Source organism: Plutella xylostella, chromosome 15 (assembly GCF_932276165.1).
Source record: "Plutella xylostella chromosome 15, ilPluXylo3.1, whole genome shotgun sequence".
In the NCBI taxonomy this organism is placed as follows: Eukaryota; Metazoa; Arthropoda; class Insecta; order Lepidoptera; family Plutellidae; genus Plutella; species Plutella xylostella.
In genome coordinates this window covers 1,081,319-1,101,414 of record NC_063995.1, presented here as the reverse complement: position 1 = coordinate 1,101,414, position 20,096 = coordinate 1,081,319, and the positions used below count along the sequence as shown (strand labels likewise).

The window sequence follows — 20,096 nt, the reverse complement described above, 5'->3', positions numbered from 1 at the left end:
AAGAGAATATAATTGTTTAGTATTTATACAGTAAACATCACTGAATCCACAGTTAAGATTCCGGTCAGACAAGACAGATTTGATAAGTTTTCTCTTGTTTTACAGAAGTGCTCATATTTTCGGTACCGAGTCACAAGAACTGTTCCCTATCGGCTACAGATTTGTGATACTAGTTTATTGTACTAGGTTATTGTATTGGAGGGATGTTTAACATCTTTTCGTATGGAGCCGCAAAAAATGATTAGGAAGTGTATACGAAAATGAATACCTAAACCTTTTAAACGCCTAACACTTGATATAAAGACAGTAACATAAGCAGAAGAAGGTGATGTGATGGTAGGGCGGATCAGTGGTTATTTCTAATTTCAGAATAAGTTACAATATCATAATCAGTATCGAAAGATATAATTTTTTGAGTAAATTGTAAGAGCCTGTTTCACGATGACTAGATTAAAGTCGTGCTGTCATTGTCTAATAAAGTGATAGCTTGATTTTTATCGTACACATAATGATCAATTAAAAAAATCATTAAAAAGTGTGACACAATGATCGTTGTGAAGTTTATAAAAAAATGTTTTAAGGTTTTTATCACGTTTTTATATAATTTTCTCTTTATTAGACATTATATGATTCGGTCTCATGTGATTTTATCGTTTTGTTTGTCGTACACTATTATGTAAATTAAGACATTTATTTTTTAATAAACAGTGTTATAACTTCTTGAATAAAAGTATTCATAAAAATAAACTCAATTATTCTTTCACGCCCATTTCTTAAAGCTAAGGTCAAGGGTAATAAATATTTTAAAAACTATTTATAACAAAAATAGGTACATTTATTACAAATATGCAAACTTTTACATTGTATATTTTAACATATAACTAAATTTTCACTTATAATAACAAAACTAGCAGTGACAAGTATATATTTATTGAACAATTATGAAAATTACAACGTTTATAATCATACACAGGTAGAATTTAAAATAGTGGAATTCCTGTCATAGTATAGTAGCGGAAACAACTAAACTGCATGTACCGATATTTCCGCGACTGTACATGATCCTTTTCATTATACTACCTACTAAGACTTTACAAGCAATTTGTTAGTAAGTGTACATACTGAATTTAGGTATAAAATTTGTCAAAATTGTATAAAGTATCTACAGAGAAACATTGAAAAATGATCACATTTTGTCAACAAGTTTAATTGAGCTAAATAATTTAAACCATAGAAACAAAATATAAAAATAAATTCCATTCAAAAGTCTTTTGCTTTTAGCAAAGATAAAAGTTTTTTTAAGAGGGAATTTATTTACCATAAATATCATATTTTACGCGCTACCATTTCAGTCCATTTGTTTCATACAAGTTCCATTTTCTATCCTTGTTTCATATCAATTCATAACCCACTAAACCCACCCACTACACTACATAGATGTAATATTAGGCCACGCCTTCTACACCGATTGGACCAATCATCTGCTCGCTACATAACCGAGCACCAATCACACAAAGCCATACACATTCAACCCTGGAATGTAACTGAAATGGGTAGCATTTTTATATTTTTCTGGTAGTCAGTCCCTGTATATCAAAAATAGTATTGGTGAAGGAGAGTGTTGGGTGCTCAATGCGGTTCTGTTGGAGGTTGCTTCAGTTGCTTCTGCTGCTCTAGTAGACGCTCCAGTGGGGAGGGGCCAGGCCCGGACCATAAGGACTGTTGGACGGTAATTATAGTTAATAAAGTGTTGCCACCTGGTAGTCAAGACGCAACTGTCGGCACAAATGTGTATGTCGGCATAAATGTACTAATTAAAGCATGAATGTACTAGTATTGATGTGTTTAACATTTGGGAGTAATATCAAAGAAAATGAATCTAGTTATTGCGTGCGCGGATAAATAAACAGTATTAAAATACGTTACATCGTCGCTGTTATTGCAAAATGTTCTAGGTCAGCGAAAATAGATTTCAGGTTATGAACTGGAAATCGTTTCTTGAAAGTACAACAACCTTTTTCTTATTTATTTTCGATGACCTAGAACATTTTGCAATAACAGCAACGACACGACGTGTTACCTGTTGCGGCTGCGCGGCGCCCCAGGAGGGGTCTCGCGGGGCTCCGCTGAACAGAGAGTAGGTGCTGCCCGCGTCCGCGCCGCCCGCCGCCTGCTGGGAACAACAGTCTTATATAGGGTGTTGCAAAAACAAAACATTTAATTCACAAAAACACGAATGCAAAGTGCCGGAAAGCAGTGCCTAACATACTCTCATGAAAGTATTGTAGATAACATAACAAAACATGTATAAAGATGTAATAATTCGCCTTTTTTTACAGTAAAGTTGTTTACGCAATAAAGTACTCACCTCACTATGATCCCGATTCTTCGAAGCATCACCCTCCTTGAAGTTGAGCTGGTTCCTCTGCGCCATTTCTCCCATCCCCGCTCCGAACACCAGCCCCATATCCATTTCCTTCTGCTGGTACTGCGGAGCCTTGGCTCCCTGGTAGCCGAGCTTGTTGAACTGAGGGTACATAGACGAGTCATAGCTCACTGTCGGCGCGTAGCTCCCAAAATTGTTCAAAGCTGAAAAATTCGGCGACGGCAACACATTCTGCACTTGCATTTGAGGCTGTCCGACTGCCGAATGCATGTAATTTGTTGCATTATCAGGTTTGTTTTGAGCAAAGTTTTGGTTTTGATACGAAGGCATGTTTTGGAAAGGGTTAGCCATTGGGGGGTTGTAGAAGTTCGTGGGTTGGTTGATAGATGGCGATGTGTAGTTTGGCGCGAAGTTTGGTGGCGGGTTATCCGGCTGCCACCATGGAGGCGGCTGTTGGAACGGCTCTTGCTGGTTCATCATCCAATTGGGTCTGTTTTGAGGCTGGTTGTTACTGAACAGAGTATTCCCTAGGAAGTTGTCTTCCCTGAATTTGTTTTCTTGCGTGTTGTCTTGGGCTGACTGCCAGTAGCGGTACTGGTTGGCGAAGCGTGGAGGTAGATCGCTTAGGAAATTCTTCTTGTCTCCAGACATCTGGTAATTCTGGTTAAACTTGTGTTCTTGATACGGCTCCTGTCTGAGGTTCTGCTTCTGCAGCGCAGCCGTTCTGACATCTATCTCCTTAGGGTTGACGACAGGTAAGCGGATGCCCTGGTTGTTCACTGACTGCTGGTAGTTAGGGCTGTAGTTAATGCCAGTAGTTTGAAGCCCGTATGCGTTCTTATGCTGGAGGTTGAATCTAGGGGCGTCCCCGTACGCGGGCGGTCCAGTAGGGTTGCCACTCCAGTTTCCTGGACTAAGCTCTTGCTTCTTAGGTAAGGGATAGTTCTGATGCGTGTTCTGGGAGGACTGGCTGAGTTTTATCTCCTTTTTCTCGTCTTTCTCCGGTTTTTTCACCGGCGGTTCTGGATCAGTGTTGACTAGATGCGGGTACCCGGCTGACTTGTCCTTTAGGGATAGGATGCCTCCTGTCTTTCTGCCTATAGGAAGGTTTGCAAGGGACTTTATTGCCTTTGGATGAACCACTTTGGACTTCGCGTCTTTAGCAGAGGTGGAGGCGTCTGCGCTTTCAGTGATCGAATCTGGGGTTGGCGGTGGTGTCACGAATTTCACCTGAAACATAACATAATGATTAAAAACTAAAATCCGGATTCTATTAAATCCTGCTGTAAAAAGCTGCCCATCATGATCATGTGGAGGAAAGGAGGATGATGGGGAGTCCTCATATGCATTCTGACAGTGGTCTCTCTCTCTCTCTCTCTCTCTCTCTCTCTCTCTCTCACCTGCTTGTTGACCTCCTCCTGCTTGCGCATGATGGCGGCCATGGCCACGTTCATGCGCGGGCGCCGCTCCGCCCGCTTGCTGTCGTCGCTTTTACTGTCCTCCGCCTCCGCAGACACCTCCTGTAGAGATAAAAAGCTACATACAACCGGCTATACCTTGTTCTATTTCCACCACAGATGTGCTATGCACCTATCCTGAGATGATTTGAAACATATCCGTTCCCAGAAATACTACGCTACGTGGACCAATGAATATGATTGGTGGCTATCAAACGCATCCATAGAATTTTCACTTTCCTATAAGAAAAGCACCCTTACTTTTCTTCATTCACTTGGCTAACTATTTAAGGGAAAAATAGTATTCCATCTTTTACCCATAGAAAAGCTAGGGTTGTCGGACCCTACTAATGAAGCTGACCGAGTGTTGTGGCGCTCCTTGGGAGAGGCCTATGTCCAGCAGTGGATGATTATTGGCTGTTGATGATGATGTACCATCATGATAACTGAATCACTCACATCGTCATCCTGCGTGCTGGCGAGCGCGCGCTCCTCGCGGGCGCGCTCCAGCGACCCCTGCGGCTTCAGGATGCCCACGCGCTTCTCGCGCACTGAAACATATAAGGCTTTTGTTGAAGAAGTTGAAAATACTTTATCCCGTCAGATATACAGAGTGCTAGAAAAAGATTAATCATTGTACTCCCATGAAGATTTTTTTAGCCTATTTTCACATTAAAAGTTGTTAAGAAAGCTAGTACGGGGCGAATTTCAGACGTGACAAGTTTTGCATCACGCAGCCTCAAGAGCGAGCGCGACGGAGACCTTTTGTCACGTCTTAATAGCGCCTTGTGCTACAGGGCCAGAATGACCCTTTGAGTCCTTTTCTACTATACTCTTGCCACTGTATGTGTATAATCTGGCAGCTGAATAAATATAAAAAATCTAAAACTAGAAAACATACCAAATCATATTCTTAGGAAACGTGTCATCAATTTTGCTCTGTATTCTGTAAAAATCGTAGCTACATCTTTGCATATAACATTTAAATCCGTACCTTTCTCCCTAAAGCTATGCTCCGATATAATCACAGGCGCGGGCGGCGGCGGCGCATCATCATCACTGTCACTGAGCCCCTCCCCCTCCCCCTCGCCCGCCGCGTCCCCCGCCAGCGCCGCCGCCAGGGTCAGCGACCCCAGCGCGGCGGAGAGTTGGTGACCCCCAAGTGATGCCGCCGTGAATGTGGTTATGTTGTTCTCTGTGCTGTGGGGGGAATGTAGGGGTTAGTTTTAATTTGATGTGGTGTTGGGAACATAAGTGCGCTGGAAAGCCTTCAGTTGAAAGATTAAATATTTTAGCACATCACATGATGGATCAAGTAGCCTTTGTGATGTCATAAAGCAGTAAAAGTGACCATTTACAGAATTTTGACTCATGTCCCGAAAGGCCGAAAGTAGTAAATTTGAATTTGAATTGAATTTGAGACCCTGGAGTCCTATTTGTCTCTTCGCATCGACTCGTACTATTATAGCATTAAGTTTAGGATGCTGGGCCAGTATAACTAGCCCCGCCGGCAGTACCTGTAACTAAGCGTGTCGGGGGTCAAGTCAGCCAGCGCGCGCGTGAGCTGCAGCAGCCGACAGCAGCGCACTCGGTGCTGCAGCTCGGGGTCGTTGAGCAGCTGCATCTGGGCGCGCTCCGATGGGGAACTGGAAGAGAAAGGTGGAAATGTAATCCAGTTGCTAATGATTATTTATGAAATCTATTCAGTTAGGTATGCTGTTTGCTATGAACAGTTGATAATAATTAATGTCCTTCTAGCCGTGCAAAAAAGCATTCCCTATGTGTCTATTCCATCACTCTCGGACGGATGACCAACACAGCAGCTATACATACGTCATGGCCATCTAACAGTATGGACCATTTCACTTATCGAAGATCAGGTGATCGCCCTTCCATAGCTTTACTCTGGGTAAACAGCAGTTTTTTCTACAAATACATTACAGAGCCATTTTATGGAGACCAGACAGCACTACTTCTACCATAATCATCATCACTGACCTGTCGTCATCAGCATCAGCCTCCTCTATCTTCACTGCGGGTATCCTGTCTCCGAAGGTCTCCCAGGCGCTGTGCTGAGACAGCTGTAAACCAGCTAATGCCGCTTCTATTGGCACGAACCCGTGAAGCTCTCTGTCTTCAGGTAATGGCAGGGTGGCGTCTGCAAGGAAGGTAGGGTTGAAGGATCGTTTTACGGATCAAAGAAAATAGAGGGAAAGAGTGTTGTTTCAAATATCAAATTTGTACTTTAATCGTGGCTTTGAAACAACAACTAATATTAGAAATATTGTATTTTAAATCAAACAACAATAATTGATACTACTTTGATGTCGATTCTGAAGGCGGAAATTCTATTTTTAATGCTGTCAAAACCTTAAATTCTTTGTTTAAAATTCGACTCTATGACTGTTCCCTGAAATCTCATTTTATACTAGCATTTTTTTTTTGTTTGACAGCGTTAAAATTTGAATTTCTGCCTTCAGAATCGACATCAATATTTTTTTTAATCCCTTGGAGGTGAAATGATACAAAGACAAATCACTTAACGCCATTGGTGCGCGCTATGCAGCATACTGGCTTTCGATCTATTGCTCAAAGAAGTTCTTATCATTCCTTCATAAACGCTACCATTTTACCCAAGACACATTTACATTCTACCCAACAGCAGTAACTCACAGGGCTCCCCGCTGAAGTCCCCAATCTCCTCCTGCAGTTTATTCGCCGTGTGCGCGAGCGCCGGCCACAGCTGCGGCCGCGACAGGAACGCGGGGGTCGTGAGGAGCGCGGGGTTGCACGTCACCCACTGCAGCCACACTTTCACTGCGGGAGAAGGGAAATTGGGTTAATTGTGATAAAACTGAGTTCATGAGGATAATATTAATGAGAACGCTGGCATCTAAATATGAAGTCTTTGGATATAGTCAAGTTTTGGGACAAAATACATACAATCGTTACAGGACATTGCGTTATGTTTGAAGAACAAAGAGCAGTTTTCGATAGCCTTTTGAGCATATGGACTGCACTGTAATTTATACGCAAGCGAATTACAATGTACTGTTTACAACTCCTGTGCCGCGCGCTGTTTAAAGCCGAGCGCGGGATCTAACTGAAAGAAGCCTCTGAAAGAATCCTCTACAGTCTACAACATCCACTCACATGCGGGAGCGGCGGCGCGCGGCGGCGCGGGCAGCGTGTAGGCGGGCAGCAGCAGCGCCAGCGCGGCCCAGCCCGCCAGCGCCGCGCCGTGCCGCGCCGCTGTCGTCTCGCGCTCCGATAGAGAGGTCACGGGGATGGTCAGGCCCACGGTTGAACTATGTACTTAGCATCAAGTAAGTATGGTGACTATACAAGCGGGCGTAACGAGTGTTATACAGGGTGTCCCAAAAGTCAACGTCATCCCTTAAAGGGCTGATAGGTCAGCTCATGAGAGGCCAGAATATCACAATATGACCTTAGTAAAAACTGGATAATTTTCGAGATATTGACACTTTTATAAATTTGCTGAAAATCGACACCTTGGATCAGTTTTTTGCGTGCCGCCGGTACAAAAATCCATATTGTTAGAATTTGTTTGGTGTTGCATCATCCTGTATAGCCCTGCTATTGATCGCAGTCAAAAAAAAAATCGAGTAATGCTGTATGTTTAAAAAAAACACGGTTTTCAAAGTCATAAAAGGTAATCGTATTTTTTTATAAACAACTTTGACTCTACATACTGTAAAAAAAATATACATTGCAAACCTGGCACCTTATTTGAAAAGATTGCTCATTTAATGCAGTTTCCAAAATGGTATGAAACGTTGCTATTGTTTCAATTAACAAAAAAGTTATTGCTATTTTAGTACAAAACGACCTCGATGTAAAATTGTTTGAAGGAAATTTATCTGACTGAATTTATTAAGGGTAAGTCATGTTGGAATGAGTAAAAGTAAAATAGGTGGTGTGGCCGGGAGTGGGAAAAGAGAACGTTGTCACAGTTAATAAAAAAAAACTAATTTTGAGTATCTTTCTCGAAAAAAGTGGGCTATAGCAACTCCACATTCCCCATAAATGTAGCGCATGGTAACGTACATTCCTGAGTAGTGCCAATGTATGATATTGTACAAGTAAAACGCTTACACATGTACATTGTACACCCACAGTATCCAAAAAAGGGACAGATCAGTTTGTCATTAACATTACCTCTAATTACTTGTTATTTATTTTAAACTTATTGTTAAACAAAACCAAACTCTCAAAATTATTATTATGACCATTAATGAGTATTATTTTTTGCTGATTATGTACTTAATATAATAATGTGGTGTTATAATTTTGAGAAATAAAAATAAATGTCAATAAATGTTTGTTTTTTTTTAAATAAGGTGAAAAAAACTCAAAATATGTTTTATAAGAGTTTGTTAAGTTTTTTCTTAGCTATTTTTGCGTCATCTATGTTGCCACGGCTGACCCCACCACCTATTTTACTTTTACTCATTCCAACATGACTTACCCTTAATAAATTCAGTCAGATAAATTTCCTTCAAAGAATTTTACATCGAGGTCGTTTTGTACTAAAATAGCAATAACTTTTTTGTTAATTGAAACAATAGCAACGTTTTATACCATTTTGGAAACTGCATGAGCAATCTTTTCAAATAAGGTGCCGGGTTTGCGTGGTATATTTTTTTTACAGTATGTAGAGTCAAAGTTGTTTATAAAAAAATACGATTACCTTTTATGACTTTGAAAACCGTGTTTTTTTAAAACATACAGCATTACTCGATATTTTTTTTGACTGCGATCAATAGCAGGGCTATACAGGGTGATGCAACACCAAACAAATTCTAACAATATGGATTTTTGTACCGGCGGCACGCAAAAAACTGATCCAAGGTGTCGATTTTCAGCAAATTTATAAAAGTGTAAATATCTCGAAAATTATCGAGTTTTTACTAAGGTCATATTGTGATATTCTGGCTTCTCATGAGCTGACCTATCAGCCCTTTAAGGGATGACGTTGACTTTTGGGACACCCTGTATAAGGCAACAGCTTTATTAACGTATGCAACACATACAGACGTAGCTGGTCGCGAGTATGCCGCAGTTAAAAAGTTACGATTTCGGCGCCACGCCATCTAGTAGCGCGCGCGGGAACTAACTGAAAGAAGCCTGTGAAAGAATCCTCTTTCACTCACATGCGGGTGCGGCGGCGCGCGGCGGCGCGGGCAGCGAGTAGGCGGGCAGCAGCAGCGCCAGCGCGGCCCCGCCCGCCAGCGCCGCGCCGTGCCGCGTTGCTGTCGCCTCGCGCTCCGAGGAACTATGTACTTACCATTTGATGGTAAGTATGATGACCTTAAAGGTACAAGCGGGCGAAACGAGTGCAATTTGACCTTAAAAAAGGTAACAGCCTAATTAACGTACGCAACGCATACTTTAATTAGGGTGTTACCTTATTACTAATTATCTATTTATATTATACTAATTAACGACCTAGCTTACCTTCAGTGAAAAAAGTTTACTTTTTTCATTAAGATATCGGCGCCACGCCATCTAGTAGCGCGCTTGGGAACTAAACGAAAGAATCCTGTAGCACATTCACTCACATGCAGGAGCGGCGGCGCGCGGCGGCGCGGGCAGCGTGTAGGCGGGCAGCAGCAGCGCCAGCGCGGCCCCGCCCGCCAGCGCCGCGCCGTGCCGCGCTGCCATCGCCTCACGCTCTGAGAGAGAGGCCACGGGGATGCTGAGGCCCTCTACTTACTATACAGTATGGTGACTTTATAATACAAGCACGTTAACACCCACGCGCCTTTAAAAAGGTAGCAACAAGAATGCCTTGTAAGCAGGCTTGTAGCGGCTGTTCCTCAGTAAAAAAAAGTTATATTCTATTCCACCGCCACGCCGTCGTATAGAGCGCGGCAACTAACTGAAAGAAGCCTCTTAAAGAATCCTGTAGGTCCTTCACTCACATGCAGGTGCTCCGATAGAAAGGTAACGGGGATGCTGAGGCCCTTAGTGGAAGTATACGTACTTACTATACAGCATGGTGACTTTATACAGGCGGATAGAATGGGAGTTACCAATACGCATCAAACAAGGTCGCATCCAGCCCGGAATAATCACTAGTGTTACATTGAAAAGAGCTATTTCAGTTCGATGGCGCGCGCGGGTAGTCACTGAAAGTAGCGTCTGAAAGAATCCACCACAACTATCACTCACATGCGGGAGCGGCGGCGCGCGGCGGCGCGGGCAGCGTGTAGGCGGGCAGCAGCAGCGCCAGCGCGGCCCCGCCCGCCAGCGCCGCGCCGTGCCGCGCCGCCGTCGCCTCGCGCTCTGATAGAGAGGCCACGGGGATGGTCAGGCCCTCGGTGGAAGTATGTACTTACCATCAAGTATGGTGACTTTATACAAGCGGGCGTAACGAGTGCAATATGACCTTAAGGGCCCGTACAGGGTGACGTGCCGCGCCAATTTTGGGTTTTCAATGCTCTTCACACAGCACACGCAGTGACACGCACACATGTAAGTTTGCACAGTGGGTCAATAAACTTTTACTCGCCAACTTTATTGACAATTATGTTCAAGTACATTTAGGGTGATTTTAGGGTAAGTAAGTATAATTCTTACTTACACTGGTAGGCACCAGGAAAGAGTAGAAATTAATAGGGGTGCCACTTTACTCTATACTCGGAACCCGATTAGCTTTCTCAAACAAATGTGGTATTTACTTGTAGAAAGGTAACTACAAGTATTAAAGTGTAGATAATAAGTTTCGGGCATCCTCCAGCCAACTGAACCCCGACGACAAAGCAAAGTAAATACATAGTGTCGCAAAAGGGCTATACTAAACCAAAAGGGGATGACTCAAGAGGTCATTCTGAACAACTTTTGTTCTACGAGATTTGCAAATTCGCGAAAAAAAATATTCGTTTTCCATGGTAAAAAGTCACATGTCCAACAAAGTTTCTATGAAAAAGGTTTTTTTTTGTTAATTTCCAAAACTCGTAGAGCAAAAGTTCAGAATGACCCCCTATCTTACTCCTTTTTACCCGACTGCCGAAGGAGGAGGGTAATGTTTTTTGATTGTATGTATGTATGTTTGTTTGTTCCCTCCTGTAGCCTAAACGGCTTGATAGATTTTGATGTATGAGGTATTGTTAGAAGCGTATTGATGGCGCGATGGTTATAGGCTATGTGACGATCCATTAAAATGTACATAGCGCCCTCTAGAGGACATAACGTGATGATCGAAAAAATAATAATTCAACTTTGCCGCGTAAGGTATCAAATGAAAGGGCTTGATTTTCACATTACAAAAATATGCATATTGAAGGTATTTAAATAATAACACCAAAATTATTGAAATAAAAAATGATCATGAACTACTGACGTAAAATTTCATAAAATAAAAACAACTAAAAAGTTACAATTATAAACAAACGAAAAACCCGACTGTACGCTAAAAACATGAAAACAACTCCCAATGTTAATGGAAAGTATCGCAGGCGGGGACCAACTTGACCGCCACTCAAGGCCGTTTTCTAAGTAACATTCAGCTAAATGGTGAACCCTCTGCTGGTCCCCGCCTACGATACTTTCCATTAACATTGGGACTTGTTTTCATCTTTTTAGCGTGCAGTCGGGTTTTTTGTTTGTTTATAATTTGTTTAGTACTATATACCGCTTTTTCAATACCTGTAAGTACATTTTTTGGTAGCAGCATAATATTTTTACTTAATTTTAGGGTTTCGAACGTCAAAAGAAAAAAAGCAACCGTTATAGGATCTCTTTGTTGTCCGTCTGTCTGACTGACTGTCTGTCACCGCCCTTTTTCTCAGAAACGGGTAAAGATATCAAGCTGATATTTCGCATAGATGGGGAGTACCCTAAAAAAATATTATGGTACTCCCTGTCCCACACAAGTAAATTGGGGCTTATATTTTTTCCAGTTATTTTGATGTGTATCCTTTTTTTTTCTTTGTTGTTTTGTATAAGTACCTATGTGTTTCTTTTCTTTAAATCTGTATTTTTTTTGTTGTTGCTGTCTATGTGTCGAATAAATGTATCTTTATCTTCAAATCACGCCATCTATCGTTTGTTTTTTTTGTGGCTACTGTCTATAGAAAAAATTCCGTCATTGACAATTTTACGTTACGAATTTATTTTTATTTATTTTATTTTTATTTTTAAATTTTCGTGGAGAACCAACAGCATTTTGTTAATAAATAATTATTACTTATGAACACATAACAACTTGATGCCATTAACAGAATGAACTTAGTAAACCCAGTAAACCTAACACATCCAGAGGAAAAATAAAATCTCTTTCTCTCTCTCTGAAAAACATACTTAATAGCCTAAACTCGATGCTTTTAGCTATTAACATCTTTGAAATAAAATTGAGCCACCACCGTGTTATGCCCTCATCAGATCCTCACGAGACCATACCTCAACCAGCACCAAGAGACTGTATTTTTGATCCCTAACCTAATGTTCGTGCGTATTGTCATCACTTAGATCCATTCGCTATATTCCTGCTCCTCATCAGACCTTTACGAGACTGTAATGTCACGAGAATATTGCACACTATCTAATTTAATTTAATGTATTGAATATACTGGAAGAATTATGCTTCCTCAATTTCAAATCAAATTATGTTGGTGTCATAAAAGTTGAAAAAGTGCAATGACAACCAATGTGCAGTGATTTTGTATCTGTACACGATAAGATCGCGAGCTGTCAGTGCTGCCTAAACCGACGTGACCCTTCTTTGGAGGCCAGCGGCCAACTGAGTCAAACGTCACTTGTGTTTATGATTTTATAACACAGAAAGCCGCCATAGATATTTGTATGAAGATTTGAGGGAAAAAAATTGCTCAAGTTTGGGATTAATTTACACAAAATAAGTGTGTGTTTATTAAAAAACAAGGTATTTAGCGCCTAGTCCAAGCCTTTAACTTTATAATATGATAAAAATCATATGAAATTTCTTAATAATTACGACACAGTTGTTACAATACGGGAGTGAGATTTTCTGGTTATTCGTCATATTCTGAATTTTATTTACAGTTATCCATAATAATTTACTTGAATTCGAATCATTCAGCACCTAGCTAGACTCTTCGGCTACCTGTGTGATTTTTTTCAAGGTTGTAGAGCATCGTTTACTACATAATTCTATGACAATGCCAACCCTCGATTCCCCCTTGCAGACCCTTAAATAAGGCAACATTCTTATTAACGTACGCAACGCATCCAGACCTAGCTGATCGCAAGCATGCCGCAGTGAAAAAAGTTTACTTTTTTTGTTAAGATATCGGCGCCACGCCATCTAGTAGGGCGCTTGGGAACTAAATGAAAGAATTCTCTAGCAATTTTACTTACGTGCGGGAGCGGCGGCTCGCGGCGGCGCGGGCAGCGTGTAGGTGGGCAGCAGCAGCGCCAGCGCGGCCCCGCCCGCCAGCGCCGCGCCGTGCCGCGCTGCTGTCGCCTCGCGCTCCGAGAGAGAGGCCACGGGGATGGTCAGGCCTTCCGTGGAGGAGTGGACCAGCCAGATGAGGACCACTATCATCTGTGGGTGATATATAGTGTTTGGATTATACCAATATCATGGATATAAAATAAATGCTAAAAACAGAAAAAAAAACATATAAATGTACCTACATAGAATACAGCATATAGGTGAAGTGTGGGATTCCTGAACAAGGTATAAATGTAGCTAATGACTGGTTGCTAGAATATATGAGTGTACCAAGCTTGCAGGGTGGTGATGGAAATAGATGAGATAAAGCCGTTCTGAGATGGCCGATAGGCTTTATGGGCTAACGGTTCTTTATTCTTGACTAGCTGTTCCCGCGCGCTTCGCTTCGCCTTAAAAAGTTTTCCCGTGGGAATTCCGGGATAAAAAGTAGCCTATGTTCTTTCCCAGGGTCTAGACCGTATGTATACCAAATTTCATTCAAATCCGTTCAGTAGTTTTGGCGTGAAAGCGTAACAGACAGACAGACAGACACAGTTACTTTCGCATTTATAATATTAGTTAGGATTAGATACATATATTTTATTGGCTATTTCTTGGTAAGTACATAAATCTGTATTTTTTACCTTGATAAGAGTCATTGATTCGAAGCCACCCGTCGCTACTAGTGCAGTCAGAGATGAATTTAGCGTGTCCACTAATTCTCCCACAGTATCCAATCTGAAAATAATACATTTCTGTGCAATAAAAGAATATTTATAACAACTGTGTGTCTGAAGTTGGAAAATAGATCAAAATGTTCAATAAACTAAACATTAACCAATACAGCTCCAGTGAGGGTGCTGATAGTTTGCATAAACTATGAAAGATTTTATTTTCTCACATACAAAGTGGCGCCTCTATCGACAAATACTACGCAACCTTTGATACATAAAATACCTGGGCAGACAGCTACGGTCAACTTATGTTGATAATTCCTTTACCATGTTGACAAACTCTACTCCAGTTCTAGCACTGGTCACCTACACGCTAAAAAGAAATTACAAAACATCATCAACTCACTCTTCCAGCGAGTGTATCAAGTGCATGGTCCGAAGCAGCGTGTCGACGTAGGCGCGCGGGTCGAGCGGGCGCGCCGCCGCCACCGCCGGGCCCTTGCGAGCCGCATCCGTTATACCCGGCAGGACGGGGAGGTCTTTTGAGTCTCTGGGGAGAGATGAATGGTTATAGAGAAAATATTTATACAATGAGTGATTGACATAGGAGTAAGTAAGCCGTACTTGTGATTCAAGGTTGCTTTTTGTTAGCGTAAGTTCGCGCAATTCACAGGTAAAATAGTTCTTCGAGTACTAGAAATACGTTTTCGATTCGTTATCAATTCATTTATAAATTGATATGAATAGTATTATTTCAGGCTTATCCAGTAGAAATGTCGGAGAAGGAAAACAATATGGGGTCGACAATAGTGATTAGAGTTGTGTAAACTCACTAACAATACATCAATTTTCAAGCTTAATTTAACTGCGATTACTTTAGCGTTATGGCCACAGAATGCTCTATACTTAAACCTACCTATACTTAATGCTACTAATCTGCAATTTAATAAATGAATGATCCTAAATTCTCAACTAACCTGCCACCATGGCACGCGGCATGCAGCGTAGTAGCCAAGTTGTTGGGCGCGGGCGGGAACGGAGCCCTCACTAGCAGCGAGCGCACGTGCCAGTACAGCGCGGGCAGGCGGCGGCCGCGGCGCCACGCTAGCAGGGCTAGCTGGTTGTAGGGCTGGCCGGAGTGCGCCGAGACTATAAGGGCGTGTCTGTAGGGTAATAAAATAGATTTTTGAAAGAAGAAAGATTTTTGAATGGATGTTGTGAAAAGAGTGTGGGCAGGCGGCGGCCGCGGCGCCACGCCAGTAGCGCTAGCTGGTTGTAGGGCTGCCCGGAGTGCGCTGAGACTATTAGCGCGTGTCTGTAGGGGAATAAGGGTGGATATTGAATGACTATTGATGTGAAAAGACTGCGCGGGCAGGCGGCGGCCGCGGCGCCACGCCAGTAGCGCTAGCTGGTTGTAGGGCTGCCCGGAGTGCGCTGAGACGATGAGGGCGTGTCTGTAGAGGCATAAGGGTGGTTATTGAATGACTATTGATGTGTAAAGAGAGCGTAAGGTATGTGGTAGGTGGCGCCACGCTAGCAGGGCTAGCTGGTTGTAGGGCTGCCCGGAGTGCGCCGAGACTATTAGCGCGTGTGTGTAGAGGAATCAGGGTGGTTATTGAATGGATGTTGTGTAAAGATAGCGTAAGGTAGGTGGTAAGTGGCGCCACGCTAGTAGCGCTAGCTGGTTGTAGGGCTGGCCGGAGTGCGCTGAGACTATTAGCGCGTGTCTGTAGGGGAATAAGGGTGGATATTGAATGACTATTGATGTGAAAAGACTGCGCGGGCAGGCGGCGGCCGCGGCGCCACGCCAGTAGCGCTAGCTGGTTGTAGGGCTGCCCGGAGTGCGCTGAGACGATGAGGGCGTGTCTGTAGAGGCATAAGGGTGGTTATTGAATGACTATTGATGTGTAAAGAGAGCGTAAGGTATGTGGTAGGTGGCGCCACGCTAGCAGGGCTAGCTGGTTGTAGGGCTGCCCGGAGTGCGCCGAGACTATTAGCGCGTGTGTGTAGAGGAATCAGGGTGGTTATTGAATGGATGTTGTGTAAAGATAGCGTAAGGTAGGTGGTAAGTGGCGCCACGCTAGTAGCGCTAGCTGGTTGTAGGGCTGGCCGGAGTGCGCTGAGACTATTAGCGCGTGTCTGTAGGGGAATAAGGGTGGATATTGAATGACTATTGATGTGAAAAGACTGCGCGGGCAGGCGGCGGCCGCGGCGCCACGCCAGTAGCGCTAGCTGGTTGTAGGGCTGCCCGGAGTGCGCTGAGACGATGAGGGCGTGTCTGTAGAGGCATAAGGGTGGTTATTGAATGACTATTGATGTGTAAAGAGAGCGTAAGGTATGTGGTAGGTGGCGCCACGCTAGCAGGGCTAGCTGGTTGTAGGGCTGCCCGGAGTGCGCCGAGACTATTAGCGCGTGTGTGTAGAGGAATCAGGGTGGTTATTGAATGGATGTTGTGTAAAGATAGCGTAAGGTAGGTGGTAAGTGGCGCCACGCTAGTAGCGCTAGCTGGTTGTAGGGCTGGCCGGAGTGCGCTGAGACTATTAGCGCATGTCTGTAGGGCAATAAAGGTGGATATTGAATGACTATTGATGTGAAAAGACTGAGGGCAGGCGGCGGCCGCGGCGCCACGCTAGCAGGGCTAGCTGGTTGTAAGGCTGCCCGGAGTGAGATGAGACCTGCACCGCTACCGGCACCAGCTGAGAGCAGCTCATACCTGTAGAAGGTATGAGCTGCTCTCAGCTGGTGCCGGTAGCGGTGCAGGTCGCCGAGGTGCACGAGGCAGTGCTGCACACACACACACACACACACATACACACACACACACACACGTACCTGTAGAACGTGTGAGCTGCTCTCAGCTGGTGCCGGTAGCGGTGCAGGTCGCCGAGGTGCACGAGGCAGTGCTGCGCGATGTAGCGCGCGGCGGCGGGCGCGGCGGTGGTAGGCGAGACGGACCAGCCCTCCACCGCGCCCACTAACGACGCGCGGCGTCTGGAAGTTGCAAATATGTCAACTTTATTTGAACAAAAGGAAACGAAAATGTGAGGAATTCTACTATCTATAATCGTTTGCAATAGAATCCAACAATCATGTAAACAAACCAAATTGTCACGATTACTCCGTAATCACATACATTTGACGATCGCTCGTAATCTGAAGTTATCTTTTATTTTTAATTTAATAAATTATTTTAATTTAATATTATTTGAATACAATAAAAAAAAAATTTCAAGAGCTTAATATAATTAACCAAAACGAAAAAAGGAAGAGGAAGAAATGAAAAAGCTCGACGGCATTTTAGACACGGCAAGCGATGACACAGTGGTTCCATTTATAATTACGGTCACCGGCGACACTTCTGATAGTGATGATGACGAAGACGAAGATTTAAATTTGTTTTAATAAACACTTTTTATAATATAATCAGTTTTATTTTATAGTCTATGGCTTATATATTTAATCTAATTAGAACACTATGACATCACTATGGGCATAAACAATACGCTGTCAATGTCAGCCCGCCATATTTGTTTACATGATTGTTGGATTCTATTGCAAACGATTATATGGATGAAAGCATCCAAAACGGTAATGGTGAAAGAAATTAAAATTTATTTCCTAAAAAGACCTGATGCTGACAATGGAGAATGTGGAGCAACTCCATGCTTGCTTTGTTCCTGTCCTGTTTCCTTTTACAAAAAAGACTCTTTTAAATTAAAACAGTGATTTCTAAGTCTTTTAGTGCCTGACTGAAAATTATGTTTACCACACATGCATTTTTGTTTATTTTTCTGAAACCTCTAAATAGGTTGACCCATTCAATAGTCACAATTATAAGAACTAGCCATAAATAAATGAGTAAAACATTTAACACATAAGTTTTTCCAATGCTCACCTAAACGGCAGGTCAAGTTTGAAGGTGGTGCAGATCTGGTGCAGCAGACACAGGTAGAAGCCGGCGGCCGCCTGCAGCACCCACGACAGCATCGCCTGGCCCTCGCTTCGGGATGGGTTCTAGGGAATGTTCATGAGTGTTATAATCATGTGCATGATTGTATGTATGTTAGTAGGTACCTACCTACAATAATTTATTTAGAAGGAACCATAGAGTAATACTGTTACTGAAAAATTACAATAAAAATAGCCCATAAGCTAATCTGTAAATAGAAGACAAAATTTTAAATACAGTAAGTATTTTCCTTTTCTACAATCACACTACTTAAATAAATTTAAACGTATGAAAAGTATAGATTTATGGCTTTAAACTTCTAGTCTTGGAGGGTCCTCCAGTGCATTAAATATCAAATTTTGTTTCTTTGTGTTTGTACACTTTTGAACAAGTGAAGTAAGATTAGAAATGCACTGCCAACCTTTCTGTCCTTAGCGATGGCCTGCAGCGCCTCAATCTGCTGCTTGAAGCCGACATTCCACAGGTCCTGCTCCACCTTCTTGTCCAGCGCATAGTCCAGGTCCAGTACTAGGACTTTTTGATATACCTGTGAATCAAAATATTTAACTTTAACTTAAATATTTAATATCATTAAAATAGTAATGTGATCCCGAGAGGAGGGACGGGGTCTCTGTAATACAGGTCTCACTTAGCACATGACCCTGGTGCTATGTTTACTTTGTACATTGTGTATTATTCTGTTTAGGTTTTGCTTAGTGATATTATTGCATTGATATTATTATGTCCTGAATAGCTCCTGAGGGACAGTGACTGAAAGTTTGTATTAGTGAATAGAGGTCTATGTGCCAGCAGGCCAGCAGTGAATGATGTTGGGCTGATTATAATGATAACATGGTTTTACTTGTTCAGGGAATGTTAACTTTGTAAGTTATTGAATGTATCACCAGTGAATAGATGTTACCTTTTGTAGTTGTTGCTGAGTGACCCAGAGGTTTCGGTCCTGGAGCATGGATGTGCCACTTTTGAATTTCAATATTTTCTCCTTTAGCTCATCTGCCTCTCTGTAAATAATGAAGTTCTAAATATCTGTGGCCTCAAAGAGTCTCAGTTGTTACACTGCTCATGTTATTTCACATCCATTGGAAGTTGTGTGAAGGATTATCATAGTGGTGAAGGATTATCTTTGGGTTATGTCTCGGTTATGTTAAAACATTAGCAACATAGTATTTTTTTTATTAGGTGCTATCTAACAGCATTTTTTATGAATATTCATAAATTTTAATGAGGTTGTGGTTGTGACACCATGTTTACTTGCAAAAACGTTAACAATTTGCAAATTTGCTATAAGTTCTAATAATTATTATGTTTTTTTTAGATAAATTAACGGGAAATTTTGTAAACATAATGAGAGAAGCAATTAATGAATCTAAATTGCCTAAATTATGAGTAATAATACGAATGGAGAGTAAAGGGAACTAGTTTTATGTCCGATGGATAAGGTTATATAAAGTAATTTATTACCTCAGCATCTGCACAGCAGCGTTTAGAACCATTTTCATAGAGGCTTAACGCCTCGGTATTTGTCACAGCATTAGGTAATGAAAAAATCGGGAAAAAAGATAAAGGTAAAGAAAAATAAATTTCTAAAAACAATCGAATAGAGATCCATGCACGTCACCCTGACATTTTACTTTTTCTAAACCATAGAGAACCACTATCCTCTTTTTATTTTGTTGTTTATCCATTAACATTTAGAACTAATATTCTGAGTTTTATGAAAAGTAATAAGGGGTTCCCGGGGTTCCATAGCAAAATATGGAAAATCTAAGGGAATATTGGACAACCCTGAGCTGTCTGTCATTTTATTTATTCTATATCTAATTTTAGATTAGTCCACTTGTGTCTATTCTAAAACTTGGTAACCTATCTAAATCTACATGAAATAGTCCACATTACACCCTATAAATCTATAATGTTGCAGAAATTTCAATATCGTATTATCTGCAGATAAAGAAGAATTTCATGAGACCATCAGGAGACATTAGTGGGAGTAGGATGGAGAATATGACAGAAACACTAATCAAAACCAGCCGCCATTTTGATATTTTTCTTTATGTGCGGGCGTATAAGTTGATTGATCAGAGAGGAAAATAAAATAAAAGCAGTAACTAAATAATTTAGTATTTATTTTTTATTTATTATTTAAATGTTTGCTATGTATATTATAAGGTGT

At 41.9% G+C, this 20,096-nt stretch overlaps 1 protein-coding gene across 1 annotated transcript; it reads right to left on the bottom strand.

Moving 5' to 3' along the window:
* Positions 1-813: 813 nt before the first annotated feature.
* On the bottom strand, positions 814-19,569 carry LOC105389087 (nonsense-mediated mRNA decay factor SMG7). Its single transcript, XM_048625917.1, has 18 exons — positions 19,385-19,569; positions 18,825-18,924; positions 18,324-18,449; positions 17,849-17,967; positions 16,786-16,944; positions 14,931-15,116; positions 14,360-14,503; positions 13,924-14,017; positions 13,204-13,390; positions 6,517-6,660; positions 5,842-6,001; positions 5,361-5,489; positions 4,838-5,043; positions 4,303-4,394; positions 3,787-3,906; positions 2,369-3,616; positions 2,081-2,173; positions 814-1,719 (listed from the first exon to the last, which is right to left on the bottom strand). The coding sequence occupies exons 1-18, from the start codon at positions 19,420-19,422 to the stop codon at positions 1,630-1,632; spliced, it is 3,435 nt and encodes a 1,144-aa protein (XP_048481874.1). The 5' UTR covers positions 19,423-19,569; the 3' UTR covers positions 814-1,629.
* Positions 19,570-20,096: the final 527 nt, after the last annotated feature.